Source organism: Psittacula echo, assembly GCF_963264785.1.
Source record: "Psittacula echo genome assembly, chromosome: Z".
Classification (NCBI taxonomy): domain Eukaryota; kingdom Metazoa; phylum Chordata; class Aves; order Psittaciformes; family Psittacidae; genus Psittacula; species Psittacula echo.
The window spans coordinates 102,993,991-103,012,035 of NC_137742.1; the positions used below are offsets into that span (position 1 = coordinate 102,993,991).

General features: G+C 53.9%; 1 protein-coding gene across 1 annotated transcript; it reads right to left on the reverse strand.

Moving 5' to 3' along the window:
* Positions 1 to 2,135: 2,135 nt before the first annotated feature.
* On the reverse strand, positions 2,136 to 16,490 carry LOC308231995 (dual specificity protein phosphatase 22-A-like; the record flags this gene model as incomplete). Its single annotated transcript, XM_080637929.1, has 7 exons — positions 2,136 to 2,342; positions 6,421 to 6,592; positions 7,340 to 7,414; positions 10,234 to 10,283; positions 14,014 to 14,096; positions 14,698 to 14,731; positions 16,470 to 16,490. 7 exons carry the CDS (start codon positions 16,488 to 16,490, stop codon positions 2,136 to 2,138), a joined length of 642 nt encoding a protein of 213 aa, XP_080494055.1.
* Between the last annotated feature and the right edge of the window lie 1,555 nt (positions 16,491 to 18,045).

Sequence of the window (18,045 nt, forward strand, 5' to 3'; positions counted from 1 at the left end):
AAACCACTTCCCTGTGTGTGAGCAGCACCATGGGGAGCTCATTTACTCTTGAACTGAGCGGTTTCCCCTGCAGCAGAGGCACTTGGCAAAGAGAAATCAGCGGGGTTTACCTCTGTCAGGGCTTGCCTTCCAGTGCCGAAAGCCCTAAAGCCAACACAGGTCCCACCGATGTAGGCCAGAGTGTAAAAATACATATATTTGCCTGGGACACCCTCGAAATTCAGGGGAAATTGGGTTTAGGAGATGCTGTTCGGGCAATAGGTGCTGCTGTGATGTGGGCATGAGTGATGATGCTGCAGCTTATGGGAAGCATCCCTTGTGATTCCCAAAATCAGGGCATTTTCGCAGGGGTAACAGCAGCTTTGGGGCTGCAGTACCTTTGGGAAGGTTTCAGCCCCAGGATGGTCAGTGGTGGGATGGGAAGGGTGAGGTGACAGGACAGCAGTGCTGTATGGAGGTTATCACACCTACTGCAAACCTAATCCCTGCTTATCACAAATCTCCAATGACTTCCTATTTACACCAGAAACCAACTTTCTTCTCTTTTCCTCTTTTTTTTTTCTCCTATGAGAAAGTTCCATTTTTCTGCTTCCTAAAATGATAACAGAGGCATTAAATCCAATATTGACCCAGTTTGCTCAACTTCCCTTCAGTCCACCCCACCAAAAGCATTTATCCATTTATGGTCCTTGATCGCAGTAATTGCTTTGCTTTCCCATGTGCGCTGCAGGCACAATCCAGTGTGTTCTTCCATGCAGAACTGCAGCCAAAGGGACCCTTTCTCAGCCTAAAAAGACAGGGAATAATATCCATAGTCCTTTTTTTCCTGGAATCCTATGTTATGGCTAAACACTGAGTCCTTAAAACGTTTAATTTTGCTGGTGGTTCTCATCAAGCAAATAGGAAACAGGACATAGCAGCATGGCCATGTCAGTCCACCTCTCCATTCCCACCAGGAGCACCACAGATCAAGGCCAACCATCCTTATGGATTTAATCACTCTCCCCTTTATTAGGAGCTGGTCAAGTCACCCCTGGCACTCTCGTACTTAAGTACCCAGAATTTGAGGGAATTCCTGGAAATACTTTAAACGCTACTTCTTTTTTTTCCTCAGAATGGATATTTTTGAGAAGCCAAACAATGTATTTATAGTAAAAGGCAAAGAAGAGTTAAAGGTTTAAATGTAGAAGGGCTGCCTCTATGGATTAGGACCCTCCTTGTAGGGCAGAGATGAAGACCTTGGCAAAGGAAGCCCATGCTTCGGAAAATGATGAGTTTGGGATGAAAAAGGGACAAAGTCACCATCTTCCAATATTAAACAGGCTGTTAAACAGGGACAGCATTAAATTGGGCTGGGGGTCAACTGAGTCCAACCGAGCAACCGGCTTCTTTTGCAACCAGGGACATTCAGATTGGGCAGCAGGGGAAGCCCAAACCTGCTCTGGCTGCAGGGATGGAGGCAGTGGGGCCTGGAGGCCTCCAGCACCGCTGGATTTCCCCCTTCCCTGGGGAGATGGGTTAAGAAAGATGCCAGATGGACACGTGCCAAGTTCAGGCTGGACCAGGAGAGACACCAGCAGCACAAAGAGCCTCCAGCCCCTTATCCCCATCCCTTGGGTGACAACCAGGGCTCAGCAGCACTTCCACATCCCAGCACTCATCCCTCCCAGGGCTGCACCAGCTCCCAGCTCCTCTGCAAAGCAGGGTACAAGGTGACCTATTCTATGATTCTATTACATCGCCCCATCTCATCCCACCCTGGCTTTCCAAGGTCTGCGTTGGCATCCTTGTGCGCTACAGGAGGAGCTCTGGGTACCACGCTGCTGGAGAGAGAGATGGGGTTTGCTGCTGCTCAGGGTGATGGGAAAGGGGCTGCGATCCACTGGGAATGGGGGAACGGGTCAGAGCAAGACACTGTCGTTAATTTACTGCCTTGCCATGGGGTACACACAGAGCCGGCAGCCAAGGGGATGGTCTGTGAGCCCTGACCCCCCCTGCTCCAACCCTCGAACCACAGCTGAGGTTGGCGCTGGCTGCTTTCCGCCCTAGACATGAACCCCCGGAGGCACTTGGCAAAGGGAAGACCGGGTTTTCCAAGCCCCAGGGCCAACGTCTGCCTTGGAGCAGCCAGATGCTTATCTGTTCATCCATCTGCTTCTGCTGGTGCCACCTGCGTGGTAGGGGAGCGGGTAGGTGGGAGCTGGAGAGTGGAGCCAGGAGCAATCCCTGCTTCCCAGCTGCTGCTCCTTCTGCCTCTGCTCCTGCTGGGCCAGCAAGCTCTGCAGCTCCTCCTGGTCCTTAAATGGGTTCCTGCCGTAGTCACGGCGGATCCAGGCACGGTACTGACAGGAAAAAGCCAAGAGGGGTTGTTAGAGCCACTGGGGGATGAGACGCCCCCAGGCTGAGAGATGGGGCTTGCAACAGCGATGCCCACAGCATCCCAGCCACAGCCCCTGTGAGGCCGGGGCAACCCCAGCCACAACCAGCAAGCAGAAATGTCCCAGTTTCTCAGGAGCTCACACACCACAACCACATCGTTTGAGAGATGCAACGGTTCCCCCCTCAATGAGTGCTTCTCGCATTCCCAGCCCAGCACAGGCAGACCCGGGAAGTTGGCAGCATCCTCACGCCGGCTGCGTCTTTATTTACTTTACATTGCCAAGAAGCTGCTTCTGTTCCCTTGTGTGCCTGAATTCCTGTAAGGAAAGCTTACAGGAACAGCCTCCACAGCCTGGACTCGCTGCTGTAAGCAGCAGGGTCAAGTCAGCTCCTGCATGCAGAGGCAGGTTTGTTTGCAGAGCTCCTTGTTCCGTGCATCGGTTGATGGATGCCTCCTGTCCTCCCTTTATCCCTGCATCCAGCTGCAAAGGCTGCAGGAGCATCCCAGTGGCTGGGGATGAGCTGGCAGCAGGATGAGATCCAGAGGTGGCTGGGAAGTGAGTGATGGTCCATGGAAAGGCTTCCTGCTTCTGAGGGGATGTGGAACAATCCAGTGAGCTCAGACTGCATCACATTGGGAGCATGGGCAGGAATAGGCAGCTCTGCTGGACCCCACCAGGGCTTTGCCATCTTCCTAAGGAGCTGGGAACCAGCGGCTCCAGGGAGCAGGAGTTACTGGGATAAGTGGTAGGAATATATCCAGAAAACCCCTTAAAGATGGAGGACATGGAGTCAGGAATGTGACACCTGTGGATGCAAAGGGTCAAGAGAGGGACCAACCCTTGGAGCCAGGGTAGCACTGGGACAGGAACAGGCGAACCAGAGGGAGGGGGCAGGCAGCCCCCTGAGCCTCAGCACCCCCATGGTGAGATGTCCCTGCAGTGGTTCCAGCTTCCTGGAGTGCCATGGCAGCACCCCATGGCCGGGAGCCATGGAGCTCATGGCAAAGGTGTGGGATGCAGAAGAATGGGATGGTTGGTTCAGCCCCATCCTGCCAGCACTGCTGCAGGCATGGGGACCATGAGCTGAGACTGACTCTGGTGGCATCCGCACCTCCTGCAGCCAGGGGAAGTCAGCTCAGACAGGGGATTTCCACCAGGAATGTTGGGATTTCCTAAATCCACTCCCTCGGATAGTGGGATTCACCACGGCTGCTACACACTTGCCTCCTGCAAGCAGACAGACCCCTGGTTTGGGGTGGACCCCAAAAGCCAGACCTGGTTTCTTTGGGAAGTGAGTCCCAAAGGATCTGGGACAGGATTTGAAACATTCCTGCCGTGCAAACCATCCAGAGGGATGAAGCTCCACGGGGAGACCTGCCTGGCCACCAAAGCTCAGCACCCACGAGGACTCAGCACACATCATGCGACCAACGGGAGCTGGCTCCCACCATCCAGCAAAAGGAGGGAAGGATCCATTAGGAGGATGGGGAAAAGACCCTGCTGCTGCTGCCAGGCATTTCCCTTTAAAGTGAGAGCAAGATCTGTTACAGCCCATTTCCTCCATTGCTGACCACTTACCTGCTGCCCTCTCTGCAGCCAGGAGCATCCATCCCATGTGGGACAGCAGCAGGGCGGGAAGGCAGCCTGGCCATGGTGTGCCAGCACCACAGGGGACAGGCCCATCACCCAAATGCCCATCTGCGCCCTCTCTCACATTCATGCTGTCTTCTCTGCACTCACTTGCTTCCTTTTCTAACCTTACCCATCATGGTGCTGCTGCTCTTGGTCTCTTCCTTCCTTCTTTATCCATCCTGATAAGCACCATTTGCCAGCTTGAAACCACAACTGCATGCTCCATGCACGCTTTCTGGCCGGTCCCAGAGAGCATCTTCCCCATTTCTACTTCCCAGGATCCCATCTGAGGTCTCCGCTCCGCATCAAGTAAGCTGAGGCACTGAGGGATGCTTGTCCAGAGCCCTATGGAGCAGGGTCCCATGAGGGACATATTCCTCATGGGTTTTAACCAGCAAGGAATGAGACTTTTCCTCCTGAGCAGCCTGCCCAGTCCTTGTCCATGACTGCTCCCATGCACTGTTTCCAAATCGATGCCTGCTGGGATGGCAGCTGGGCTAAATGGGGAAATTCAACCTCTTCTCTACCCTTCATCAAGATCTGAAGCTCTGGTCATGACACCCTTGCTCTTGCATCCTACCTACACACAGAAAACAACCCCAAAGGCACAGGAACAAGGTGCAACCTTCCACAGCCAACACTAGCAAGCCAAATGCTGCTTAGCATGAGGAAAGGGGCAGGACCCATGTGGCATCAGGTCGTATGGGCTCCTGGCCATGCCAGTGAATGCTTACAGCACCCACCACCCCATGGGACCCTCAGCATCCACCTCGGCTGATCTTCCTCTTGCAAAGGGAGAGGATGCAGGGACGAGCTGGGAGCAGTTGGAGCATCCATCCTGGCTCTTCCCCTTCTCCAAATGCAGCTGAGAGTGAGCAGCACTCCCTGCTCCAGCATCCAGCAGCAGCCACTCCGCAGGCCCCTCGCAGCTTCCCTCCCACTGCTGTGACCACAAGGAATTCACGGTGTTCCAAGGAAAAGGCAGCTCTTACTAAACCCCATCCAAGCACCTCAACCCCTGGCCCTGCCTTTGGTGTCCTCAGGGAAATGCTTGCAAAGCTCTGGGCAAAACCTCGAGGAGATGAAAAAGCAGCATCCAAGGGAAAGGGGGGGAAATCTGGTGCCTGCCGAGCCCAGCCTGGCCTTTGGGGAGCAGGAGACAACAAACCCCACATCACAGCCTATGCTGGGACACAGCCAGAGCGTGGGAAGGGCTGGGGACAGGACCGGGGAAGCCCCATAGGGAATCTCCGGCGCTGTGGGTGTTTTGTAATCCCTTGGACCATTCTCTGCCCTCCTCCACGAGTGTTTTTGCAAGCCAGCAATAATGGGTCATGGCTGTGTACCGCACGTGACAGCGCCAAGGGAATGGGTGACATTTGTGACCATGTCACATGCTGTCCCTGCCTATGGCCTGGGGGACAAAATCCCCCTTGACCAACTCAGAGTGGGACCATGGGGACACTGTGTGATGCTCATGGCTGCTGTGGATGGGGCAGGCTTTGACTTCAGTGATGGGATCAAGTCTAGGGTTGATGTAGGCTGTCAGATGTCAGGTTGTGGGTTAATCTGTCCTTGCACAAGTCCATCAGGTGTGGTTTTGGACCCTGGTCCTCCGCAGAGCCTGAGGGTGGATGGAGGAGCAGGGCCCAGTGTGGGAGCTCTGCTTTTAAGTGCCTTTCCCTTTGCTTTCAATGGCTTTCAGGGTCAACAGTGCATCCCTGAGCCCTGCAATTAGTGCTGTCGTGATTAAACATGCCACTGTCATTCCCAGTGACTCAGCCCAGTTACATCATCCCTCCCTCACACTGGATGGGGATGCACCCAGCCAGGGCTCCTGCCCTCCTAAAACCTGCTGGTCCTCATCATTTGGTTGAGCAAAGATGACAACTTCTCCATCAACGCTTGCTGCTGTCTCTCGCCTGCTCTAAAAGCAGTGGATTTGGTGTCAAGGGAAGCCCAAGCACACCAAGCACACCCTGAAGCCGCTCACAAGAGCATCCCTCCCTCTCCTTTCCCCCTTTTCCACCTCTCACTGTGCTGCATTCCAGGGAACCAGCCCAGCGCCCTTCCCATGGTTCCCAGGGGACATGCTGCTCACCCATCCCTCCTGCTGCATCCTAACTGAGCCCTCAAGAAAAGCACTGGGGGTTAGAGAGTTTTTCTAAGTGCATTCACACAATGTCTAGGCCCTTTCTTATTTTTAAGGGCTTTTTGCTGGTTTTTGCATGCAAAACCCCAAAATCCCCAGGTAATAAATAGCACCCACAAAGGCCAGCTCGGGCAAACAGCTGGCTCTGCATAGAGCTGCATGCAAAAGAGCCATCGCTGCTTGCAAACCCTGCAGACAGGAGTATAAGGGGACATTGCAGACACATGCATAAGGGGACACGGATGCGGGACTTACCTCCTGCAGCAAGGTCACCTCGTACTCCTGCAGCTGCTGCTGGAAGCCGAAGTTGGGGCTCACATAGGACCTCACGGCCCTGGTAGCAGCCAGGCAGCGCTCCCAGCCCAGCTCGGTCACCGTCATGAGATAAGCCACCAGGACAGTGGTGCTGCGGGATACCCCGGCCAGGCTGGCATGGAGAGATGGAGCAGCATCATGGAGAGGTGCAGCAGCATCAAGGAGAGGTGTTCCCATCATAACGATTAACACACATCATTTGGGATGCATAGGGATGCACGCAACATAGGGATGCACGCAACATAGGGATGCATCTTCCTATGGACACCCCATCTCAGTGGGTTGCTAGCAGGGCTATGGTGGGGGTAAGGAGCTGCATGGACATAGAGCGCTGCTGGTGGCTATGGGTAGATGGATTCCCTCATCCCGCCTCTTTGGATGATCAGGTTTTCTGTGCATGGAGCACACATCGCTCCCTACAACTACCTGAAAGGAGGTTGTAGTGAAGTGGGGCTGCTCTCTTCTCCCAGATGAGTGATAGGACAAGAGGAAATGGGCTCAAGCTGTGCCAAGGAAGGTTTAGATTGGATATTAACTCTCTTATCTAATAACACTCCAATCTAATCTGAGTCGAATCTAAGCCAAACTTTTCTACCAGCTCATCTTGTTGCTGCTATCCAAGTGCCATAGTGGAGACAGCATAGCAAATCCTCATGAAATGCACCTTGAAAGTCAGCATGGCTTGCTGTCTCCTTGTCTCAGCAGCAGAAAACTTCCCCTATCACCCTCACACTCTTCCTTCTCATCTTCCTCCCCACCACAAGTGACATTTGACGCTGAGGACACTTTCTGGGACCCCATTCCCACCTCCCAGAGGACCGACGCCAAGGGAATGCAATGGGGTTCCAGCAGCTCTCACCAATGGACGAGGCAGCCTCCCCCGTTGAGCCGGCACTCATGGATGAACTGGATGCACTCCCTAAAATGCTGCATCCTGCAAGGAGAGAGGCAGGAGGTGAGGATGGGAGGCACCAAACCACCCCAGCCACAGCCATCACGTGTGCCCCCCGACGGGGCCACGGCATGGGATAGGAGCAGGGATCCTCCCTCTGCCAAGCGAAGGCAAAGAGGGTGATGGTCATCTGCAAGGAAGGAAATGATCTGGGAGGCTTCCGGGGGATTTCCTGCTTCCTGAGGGCTCGGGAACAGCGCGATGCTGTCAGCCAAGGCAGGGCAGGGAGACAGCCTCCAGGGAATGCTGTCACCTTGTGCCCAAGGGACATGCGCATCCCCCTGTCAGAGGCTGCCCTGAGCCATTGGCTCACCCTCAATTCCCAAATGATGCCAAAACCAACCAGTTCCCTCCAAGGGGAAGATGCTGGTAGGGAAGAAGGCAGGAAAAGGTGGCTCCCAAGGTGCATTGCCTGCAGACCCAGGAATAGTGCAACTCGCTTTTCCTTCTCACCCAAAGAGCACCTCCAGCCCCTTCCCACCCGTGCCAGGGATGTAGGATGTAGGGCTGCCATCCACAGGTAGCTGCCTGCATCCCTGAAAGCCCAACCAGCGTCCCAGCAAGGCAGAGGCAACACATTAACCCAAACCAGAGAGTTTCACAGCAAAACAGGGCAGGGAGCCAGGGCTTTCTGCTGCAACACCCTACGGTGCTTCCCTGCTTCCAACCTGGATGCTTGGCCCTACGGGCAGCACCCATCTCTTTGAAGGTGTGGAGACATAGAAAACAGGATAAACGATTCCACATGTGTTGATGAGGCAGAGATGGGTGCTTGTGGGAGGGTTATGCAGGGTTTGGTGAGACCCATCCCTCCTGCTCATCACTGGATGGGACGCTGGAAGCTGCTGCCAACCCTTCCCAAAGGCAATGAGCGTCTCCAAGAACCCACACAGAGTCAGGTACTCGTCTCCTCAGTGTGTGTTTGCCATAACCTGCTCACCCTCGCAGCCATGCTGAGCCCTGGGCCAGTTTTGAGGTAGAAAAGCTGATTTTGAGTAACTCGGGCAGTGGTGACTGCCCGGCCCTATAGCCCCAGCTCTCTGGGGAGGAGAAGAGCGTCCGTTTGATGCCTGGCTGGGAGTGCAGGAGCAAGCAGTGCTCTGCCTCAGCACCAGACTTCCTCTGGCTCCGCGTGATGGGGTGGGTGTCCTCCTGCACAGCCTTCCTGATTTCTCAGAAGCCAAGGCATGAGCTAGCACAGAGCCCAGGGCTCGCTCCCAATGGGGCTCAGAGACAAGGCAGAACCCTCCTAAACCTCCTCCATCCCTGTTGGCCCATCACAGGGTAAGCTCTTCACCCTGTTCTACACCTTAAGAAAACAGACAAGGACGTATTCAGAAATAGGAGGGGGTTCTGCTGGGATGGAAGTCTCCAAAGCTGTGGTCATGCTAACAAATACGGAGCTTTTCAGCCCTGGATGATGTCAGTCTATCGCTAATCATGGCCTCCTCGACCACTACAGCAAATGCAGCATCACCATCTGAGTGCCTTTCCCTGCCTAAAGCTTGTCCCAGAGCTTTTCAGCTCATCCTGCCCTGCAGAACATCCCCTAGGGCTGCTGCATGTGGTGCCTACACAGATCTCTGGATCCCAGTCCTGCATCCTTGGCTTGGACCAGCAGCGATGCACAGTGCTTGCGAGGATGTGATGCTTTCACCTCCAGATCCCTCTGCCATCCTCCAGCCCACTCCATGCACACAGCATCACTCTCCCACCTCATCCTGGAGGGAGATGAGCACTTCATCCACCCCATCCATCCTCACCCACCCCACGGGGGCTTTTCCCCCTCCAGGCATAGAAAAGCTCTCTCCATGCTTTTCCAGCCTCAAAGCATGGAATTGGGGCGTGAAGCCGGCAATGCTGAGAGCCGCAGAGATCCTGAGTCATAAGCATCTCCTCTGCAGGACACAAAGTTCACCAGGATTGTGAAATCCAAAGCATAAACTGACAAGCAGAAAATAGTTCCTTGAATAAGTCTTCCTTCCGGCAGCCACTCTTGTCTTTTTTTTTCCCTTCTCCCTTTTTTTCTCTTTCCCTTTTGGTAGATGTGCCTCAAACACAGTGAAATGAGAGAAAAAAATTACACCTAAAAAGCCCCATTTCTTGCTGAGGCAGGGTTTTCTTGTAAAGCTCCTCTTTCCGCTCAGCGGGAGCATGAGCAAGCAGAATCCCATCCCCGCGCAAGGCTGCTCACAAGGATGCTGGAAAACCGGTATCTCCACAACAGGGCTCCTTCCAGTCACTTTGCATTAAGTTTTGATGCTTTTCAGTGTTTGGAGGGGAAAAAAAATGCCCATTTTCTGGTTGCAGTGTGTGGTTTGTGGATGCCGAAGCAGTATCATGGTGCTGCAACCCCCGGTGCCATCACACCCCAGCATCGCATCCCATGAAAGCCTGGGGCTTCCTTGCAGCACCTCCCACCAGCTTCATTCTCAGAACGTTAGGAGTATCTGTGCTTTTTTTGTGGGTGAAAATGATGGTTTAAACAAATATTTTACTTCTCTTTCCAAGGAAAATGTATGGAAGAACGACACAAATCACTGTCTTTCTAATGCTCCAATTCTTAACCCTGCCCAGCAGAAAAAATCCGAGATTTCACGGAAAATTGAATGCAAACACACACAGAAACACATTTTAAGCCCTACAAATGCTATTTAACCTGAGAATGAGCCACTGCTTCTGTCAAGCTCTGCAACAATACAAAGCTTTTACAGCACAAACTGAACCTTCATCCTGCAGAATCTGAGCTTTTATTGATCAAAAAGGTCAATATTGAGGAAAAAGGATGGCAAATGACTTACAGGTTTTGACTGGAAGAATCTGAGGCCGAGATACAGAGATAGGTCATGTCCTGCAATACAACGATTGAAGTAACAGGATAAGTAATAAGATACTTGCAAGAAACACAAAAAGCCTTAATTTCTCTCTTTTTCTCTTTCCCCATATGACCCTTTAGGTGAGGGGGAAGCCACAATGAGCTGCTGGATACCATCACCCTGCTCCCTATGGACAGAGAGAACCATGACAGGTCACATCCAACCCACCCCAGCGTCTTCCCCCCCATGTCATCACATTGGAGAATCCAGGCCATGGGAAACTGCTATAGGAGCCCCTCAAATCTGAGCCACCCCTCTCCTGAGGCCCCAACCAGCGAGCCCCATGAGGAAGACGTGTATGAACACGCACCGACGAAGCCGCTCTCATCAATGAGTTATTTCCTCCCAGCCCTTTCTAATACACAATAAATCATCCTGCCGCACGTTGGCGTAGGTCAGATTACTTTCCTTTCTTTAAAACATCGCTTCCTCGAGCCTCCCTGTTCCGAGCTAAAATTAGATCCTTTTCATACGAGGCTCTTTTCCCCCCCCCCCCCCTTCGTGTTTGTTTATTCCCTTTTCTTAGCAAAATAGATGGAAATCCTGAGAGACAGAGCCGAAACAGCCGAGCACAGGGATCGTCCCATCTCCAGTGGCATCACAGATTGGTTTGGGTTGGAAGGGAACTTAAGATCATCCAGTTCCAACCTCCTGCCATGGGCATCACTACAGAGAGGTCCCCCTTAGGCTGACCAACCCCATGGGGTAGCCTCAAGCCCCAGGTAAACTGGGAGGCTGGAAAACCAGGATTATCTAAAGAGGGAAGGGGCAGCACGGGATGGGCAAGGGGACATCTCCATGCTGGAAAGATCCATGCTGCAAGCACAAGGATGGGCAGGCATTCCCATGCATCTCATGTCCATCCTATCCATCCTCCCTAGCCCAGTCCCATGCTCGTCCCTACCATCCTGCAGCCTCTCATGGGATGAGGACAAGGTGGCACTTGCCAGCTCCCCATGGAATGCCAGCGGGATGCTCCCTGCCTGGAAAAGCAGTCAGAAAGGGAAGGATAGGGGGAAAAATAGAGCCGGTGAGGACCTCATCCATGCCGCAGCCAAACTGTGGCTCCTCAGCACACAGGGGATGGTGGATGCAGGCAGGAGCTTGGCAGGTGGAAGGGGACCACACGTCAGGCAAGGGCATGAGGACCAACAAGCAAACAGCAGCAAGTTTGGTGGGATGATGGATCCCCAAAACCTGGGAATCCACCAATCCTGGCCATGGATCCCCAAAAGCTGAGAAACCATAGATCCTGACTGCTGATTTCCAAAATCTGGAAATCCACCAATCATGGCTGTGGATCCTCAAAACCTGGGAATCCACCAGTTCTGACAATGGATTTCCAAAACCTGGGAATCCATCAGTTCTCTCTGTGGATCCCCAAAACCTGGGAATCCACCAATCCCGGCTGTGGATTCCCAAAACGATGCCTGGTACAAACCAAGCATCCCCACAGCAAGAAGAGCCACCACGCTGTCCAAGCCACTGCACCAACCGGTACAGCAGCGAAACTGATCCCGCTCTTCCCTGTACCCCTACCCCTGAATAACTGCTGGGCTCCCAGTGGCTTCCCTTTCCCCGTGGTGCCCCCATCCCACCTCGGGGAGCGGGGCCACTCGTGGGAACAGTGCTGGGGTTTGCGGTTGCGGAGCCGGGGCTGTGATTGACACATTGCTCAACCCACCATGCCTTTCCGGTTCCCCTTTCCTCCTGCCTCCTCCTGGCTTGCTCCGTGTTGTAAGTCACCGTGTGGTTTGCCATCCATCTGGCCGTGCCCTGAGCACCGCCAGCACCAGCTGCTGCCCCTTCCCCAGCCTCAAGCCGTTTCTCTGCACCCATTTCATGCAGCCTCCTTCCTCCTCTCTCTGCCTCACTGCACCTTACCCAATGCCTCAGTGAGGAAAGGGCTCAAGCTGAGGTTTTGATGGGGCTGCCTATCCATTGTGGTCCCAAAGGATGAGGGGTACCTGCAGTCCCCTTCACCCTCTGTGACATCCCAGGGTGATGGATCCCAGCAGTCCCTTTTGCCCTCTGCAGCATCCCAGGATCATAAAACCACAGAATGGTTTGGGTTGGAAAGGACCTTAAGATCATCCAGTTCCAACCCCCCTGCCATGGGCAGGGACACCTCACACTAAACCATGGCACCCAAGGCTCTGTCCAACCTGGCCGTGAACACTGCCAAGGATGGAGCATTCACAACCTCCCTGGGCAACCCATTCCAGTGCCTCACCACCCTCTCAGTAAAGAATTTCTTCCTTAGATCCAATCTAAACTTCCCCTGTTTCAGTTTGAACCCGTTACCCCTTGTCCTGTCACTACGGTCCCTAATGAAGAGTTCCTCTCTGGCATTCTTATAGGCCACCCTTCAGATACTGGAAGCTGCTCTGAGGTCTCCACGCAGCCTTCTCTTCTCCAGGCTGAACAGCCCCAACTTTCTCAGCCTGTCTCCATACAGGAGGTGCTCCAGTCCCTGATCATCCTCGTGGCCTCCTCTGGACTTGTTCCAACAGTTCCATGTCCTTTTTATGTTGAGGACACCAGAACTGCACACAATGCTCCAAGTGAGGTCTCACGAGAGCAGAGCAGAGGGGCAGGATCACCTCCTTCGACCTGCTGGTCACGCTCCTCTTGATGCAGCCCAGGATACGGTTGCTTTCTGGGCTGCGAGCGCACACTGCAGCCGGCTCATGTTCATTTTCTCATCGACCAACACCCCCAAGTCCTTCTCTGCAGGGCTGCTCTGAATCTCTTCTCTGCCCAACCTGTCGCTGTACCAGTCCCCATCACCCCCTGCAGCACCCCAGGATGATGGATCCCAACAGTCCCCTTCACCCCCTGCAGCACCCCAGGATGATGGATCCCAACAGTCCCCATCACCCCCTGCAGCACCCCAGGATGATGGATCCCAACAGTCCCCTTCACCCCCTGCAGCACCCCAGGATGATGGATCCCAACAGTCCCCATCACCCCCTGCAGCACCCCAGGATGATGGATCCCAACAGTCCCCTTCACCCCCTGCAGCATCCCAGGATGATGGATCCCAACAGTCCCCTTCACCCCCTGCAGCATCCCAGGATGATGGATCCCAACAGTCCCCATCACCCTCTGCAGCATCCCAGGATGATGGATCCCAACAGTCCCCATCACCCTCTGCAGCATCCTTTGCACCTCCGGCACCAACCCTCCTGCCTCAGTTTCCCCACCCGTATCCCGAGGGCTCCGCAGCGCTCCGGGCTCAGCGAGGTTCGGATGGGGACACAAGGACCGGGACCCCTGTCCTGGGGCGGGAGGGGCTGCTCCGGTCCCGCTGTGCCCCCCCCGGCTCCTCCCCGTCGGGGCCATTGGCGGTCCCGGTGCCGCCATCCGCGGGGCGCCGCCGCCCTCTCGCGGTGCTCCCGGCTGCAGGCCCTGCCAGCGCTGCGGCCCCTAAAACCCAACGAGCGAGAGGCAGTGCTCCCTAAAACACCCGGGTCCCCCTTCTTAAAGCGAAGGCTGAGCCCCTTTGGGTGCAATTCAGCATCGCAGGGTGCGAATCAGTGCAAGTCAGTGCGAATCAGTGCAAATCGCTGCAAGTCAGTGCAAGCCCAGCATTGCTTCTCTGCCCCATGCCAGGAGAACACTGTGTGTGTGTCCCAGTTGCACCCTCCCAGTCCTTAACCCCTCTGGAGTGGCCCCACAGAATCCCCCAACCCGAGCACTGACCTCCAACACTGGCTTGGCACTGTTGTGGATGGAGAGGATGTGTGTCACCCCGTTCCTCTGCAGGCTGTCATGGTCCTCAGAGTCTGGAAATGGGAGAAGCACATGAGTTACCTGGGAGATCTGATGGACCAAGCACCCCCCAGCACCCCATATCCATCATCCCAAGCTCCTTTGTCCCCCATTCCCACTGCTTTTCACTCTGCATGGGAAGGAAACCAGGCATCATGATGCACCTCCTTCAAAGCAGAATTCCCCTTGGATGAACTGGATATTCAGCAGACTCCCCCCAAAACCAGAAATTATGCTCTTGGAAAAGGCTGTTGTGTTCTCACTGTTGGAGGAAACACAAGCTTCCTGCTCCCTGCAGGGCCCAGAGGTCCCAGCAAGAAAGCCAGGCGCTGTCCCACTGTAAATATTGTCTCAGCAAACACAGGGGAGGTTTCCAGGCATGCCGGGGTTTCCCAGTGCTCTGGCACTCCCTATGGATATCCATTTCCTGAGGTAGAGCTGCACAGGGCCACTTGTGATTGGGATGGGGCTATCTGAGGGATTAGGATCTCTGGATAATGCTGAGGTCCTCAACAGGGAGCAGGCACAGGGAGCGCAGAGGGATTCCTCCAGCCCCATGGATCTCACAGCAACACAGAGGTGGGAACACAGGGAAACACAGGGAAAAGCACTCACCACGGATGTTGCCAAGATAAAGGCCTTTGACAACCTGGGAGGTGACAGAAAGGAGAGAGATTTAAGGCAGTGTCAGGCACAACATGCATCAGACGTGGTGGGAGCATCGAGCTGCACGTGTGGTACCAGCAGGACCAGAGCATCTGGCAGGAAACCCCACCAGACAATGATAAACCAAGCATCTAATTAATGAACCACCTTCACTAATGACCAGTAAAGCTGAGCCCACTGAAACCACCACCCCAAACCCTTTCTGGAGCACAGAGCTCAGGAAAACTCAGCACATCAATGTAAGCGGCTTGCGCAGGGTCCTGTTTTCCTATCAGAAATGGGCTGAATCAAACAGCTCAGCCCATCCCAGCTCCTCCTTGAAGGTTGGGGTCCAGCAGGGACCCCCCTCCCCATCTCCTGCAGGCAAAGCAGCCCCGCTGCAGCTGGGGTTTATTTATCTATTCTATAGCAACCACCTCTTGCAAACAGTTTCAAAGGTTGCCTTTGCCAGTGAGGGATAAATAGGCAAAGGCACAGGCTATTTATAACACCTCTCTGGGCAGGATGCTGCAGTAAGTGCCATCAAGTATGTGGAGCTGGGCAATGACTCACTGCTGCAGCGTTATGGAGGAGAAAAAGGGGCAGCTCAGAGTATTTCTGGGGTGCAAGAGCCCACCAGAGCCATTTACCGAGGCATAGAAAGGGAGAGCTGACCTGCTCGCACCCATCTGGCAGAAGACCCTTGGTTTGAGAGGCTGTAGGAATGGCACCGGGTCACATCCAGCCCCCCTCTAATCCAGCTGAACCCCAGCCCATCCATGGGGTGCAAACACCAAATGACTGTGGCCCAGCATGGCACAAGCTGTTGCCAATAGAAGGGGGACACTGAACCCTTCAGCTCATCAAATCAAAGCAGGACAAACATGTCTGCACCAACCCAGCCCCTGGCAAAGGCAGCCTGGGCTCCCCAAGCAGGGTCGGTGGCACCGGGGGGACTGTAAAAGCCACTCTGTAGGTGAGGCTGCACGCACAGGGCATGAAACCCCGGTGTTAAACCACACCAGAGCCATGCAGAGAGAGTTTGCCCTGATCTGGTCTCGCTGTTGTTGTCTCAGGATCTAATTTTAAACTGAATAACGCACATACCGAGCGGTTATTTAAGGATAGCAGCAGAAATCAATCCCCTCTGTCAGCCCTGGAGCTCAGCTGAGCAACAAGCAGCAGCAAAACACCGCATTCCCCTTTGCAGTGTGTGGCTGCTGGGCACAAACATGTCCCAGGGGTGGCAGGGAGAGGAAATTCCCCTGCAGGGACCCCCATCAGCCCTGGGGATGCTAATGCCACCGCCTTATCACCCAAGGGAGAAGCATATAAAGCTGTACCAGTCCCCTTCACCCTCTGCAGCATCCCAGGATGATGGATCCTAACAGTCTCCTTCATCCTCTGCAGCATCCTTTGCACCTCCGGCACCCACAGGCACTTAGCTCATCACCTCAGATATAAACCCAGCGATCACTGTTTGCTTTCTTAATTCCCTTTCTTAAGTGCTTGGAGCTTCAAATGGGAATGAGAAAGGGAATATTCAAAGGGTTTTATTTAGAGCATCGTGGATGACATGGTCTAAGCGGAAGGTGGGCAGGGGGTTGGAACTGGATGAGCTCTAAGGTCTTTTCCAACCCAAACCATTCTATGATCATGGTGGCTCTGAACAAGCATCCCCTTGTGCTGCGGAAGGTCCTGCCTAAGGACAAGCTGGCCACCATCCCACTGGCCCCCAGTACCTTGGTCATTCCACTTCCCATGGTTTTCCTGTCCCCAGGATCAGGATTCAGGTGGCTTCTCAGTATCCAAGGCTGTCTGCAAACAAACACCCAAAAATCACAGTCAGCACGGTGAGATCCATCACCTCCCAACAGCGCATCCCTCTGCCAAGAGCAGGAGGAAGGGGAACATGTAGAGCACTGGCAAACTCAGCTCACTCACTGGCCATAGGCTGCTCCAGCAGGTCCCTGCGCTGTGCTCTAGGGTGAAAGGGTTGGACGAGAGTGGCTGGTGCCAGGCAGGGGAGGAGGAAATAAGGATCCAGGGCCATGGTGAGGCTCAGGTTTCTATCCTGGGCTCGATGAGGCTTTCACAGCCCTTTAGGGAGAGTGAAGGGGAGGATGTTCCTGGCAGGAATAACTCCGTTGTCCCAGAGATGCTTCTGGGCGTCATTCTGGCATGCTACAGGCTGGTACAAGACCTGCACTCCATGGGATTTCTCTCCCATTCATGCTAATTCATCCTAGTCACAGGAATGAGAGCAGAATGCAGAACAGGGAACTTACCTCAAAAACCAGAGCGTGGCACAAATGACGGGCAGCTAATGGAGCACGGGGAATAAATCCATCTCCCCCTCCCTGCAGGAATGGAGCTAAGAGGAGCTGTAAAGCAGCGCTGCTATTCCAGCACATGCTTCAGAACATCCATTTCCAAAGCAGATCTGCCTAGCAGCCTGCTGGCCCCTTCCCAGCTCAGCGCCAGCAGCCTGCCAGAGGCACCAGATATATGAAAAGCAGAGGAAAGCAAACCACAAGTGGAGCAAAAACCTCGCGGCCATCACCAGGCTGGGGTTGTGTCATCCTTGTTACATCCTCCTCAGCATCCCAGAAATAAGCACTTCACCTAAGGGATGTTTTATATGTAGGAAGGGGAGCTCATGGCTTAATTCCCATCAGGTCATCACATCTTAAAAACCTCCATCTCTCTGGAAGGGAAATGCTGGCCAGCCCCAGCACATGTGGCTGCGGCCACCCCAGGGTTTCCACCTCCGCTGCTAAACATGCATACGGATTTAAACCCAATGCAGGAAGAGAGCAAACTGAAGTTGAAGCTTGTTTTAGTCTTCAGAGGGGTGTTTTTAAGCTGAAGGCAGATTTTTGCCTGCAGAAAGACTAGCCAAAGGGAGAAAGTCAGCAGCTACAGACACAGCAAAGCAAGGGCACCACCTTTCTTAGCTCAGGCCCTGGAAACATTAAGCTATGAACCAGAGCATGTCTAGCCCACTGTGTTTAATAAAATTCCACATGCTCCCACTAAACACAGTGATTTTTTTCCCTTCCCACTCTGCAGCAATCCCCTTCAAGCACCATCACCTCACACACAAGGCAAGGTGTGGGGTTTCATCTAAACCTATTCTTGCCTGAACTAGATGTAGCAATTCCCCCTCTTCCTCGCATTCCCTTCACAAGGACAGACAGATAGACAGAGCAGAGCTGCTCTCCACCACACACCCTGCTCCCTTCAACTTGGCCTTTTGGAGCACTGACATGCTATTTTTGGAGTGGTTATGGGATGCAAAGGCTGGGATCTGCTTAC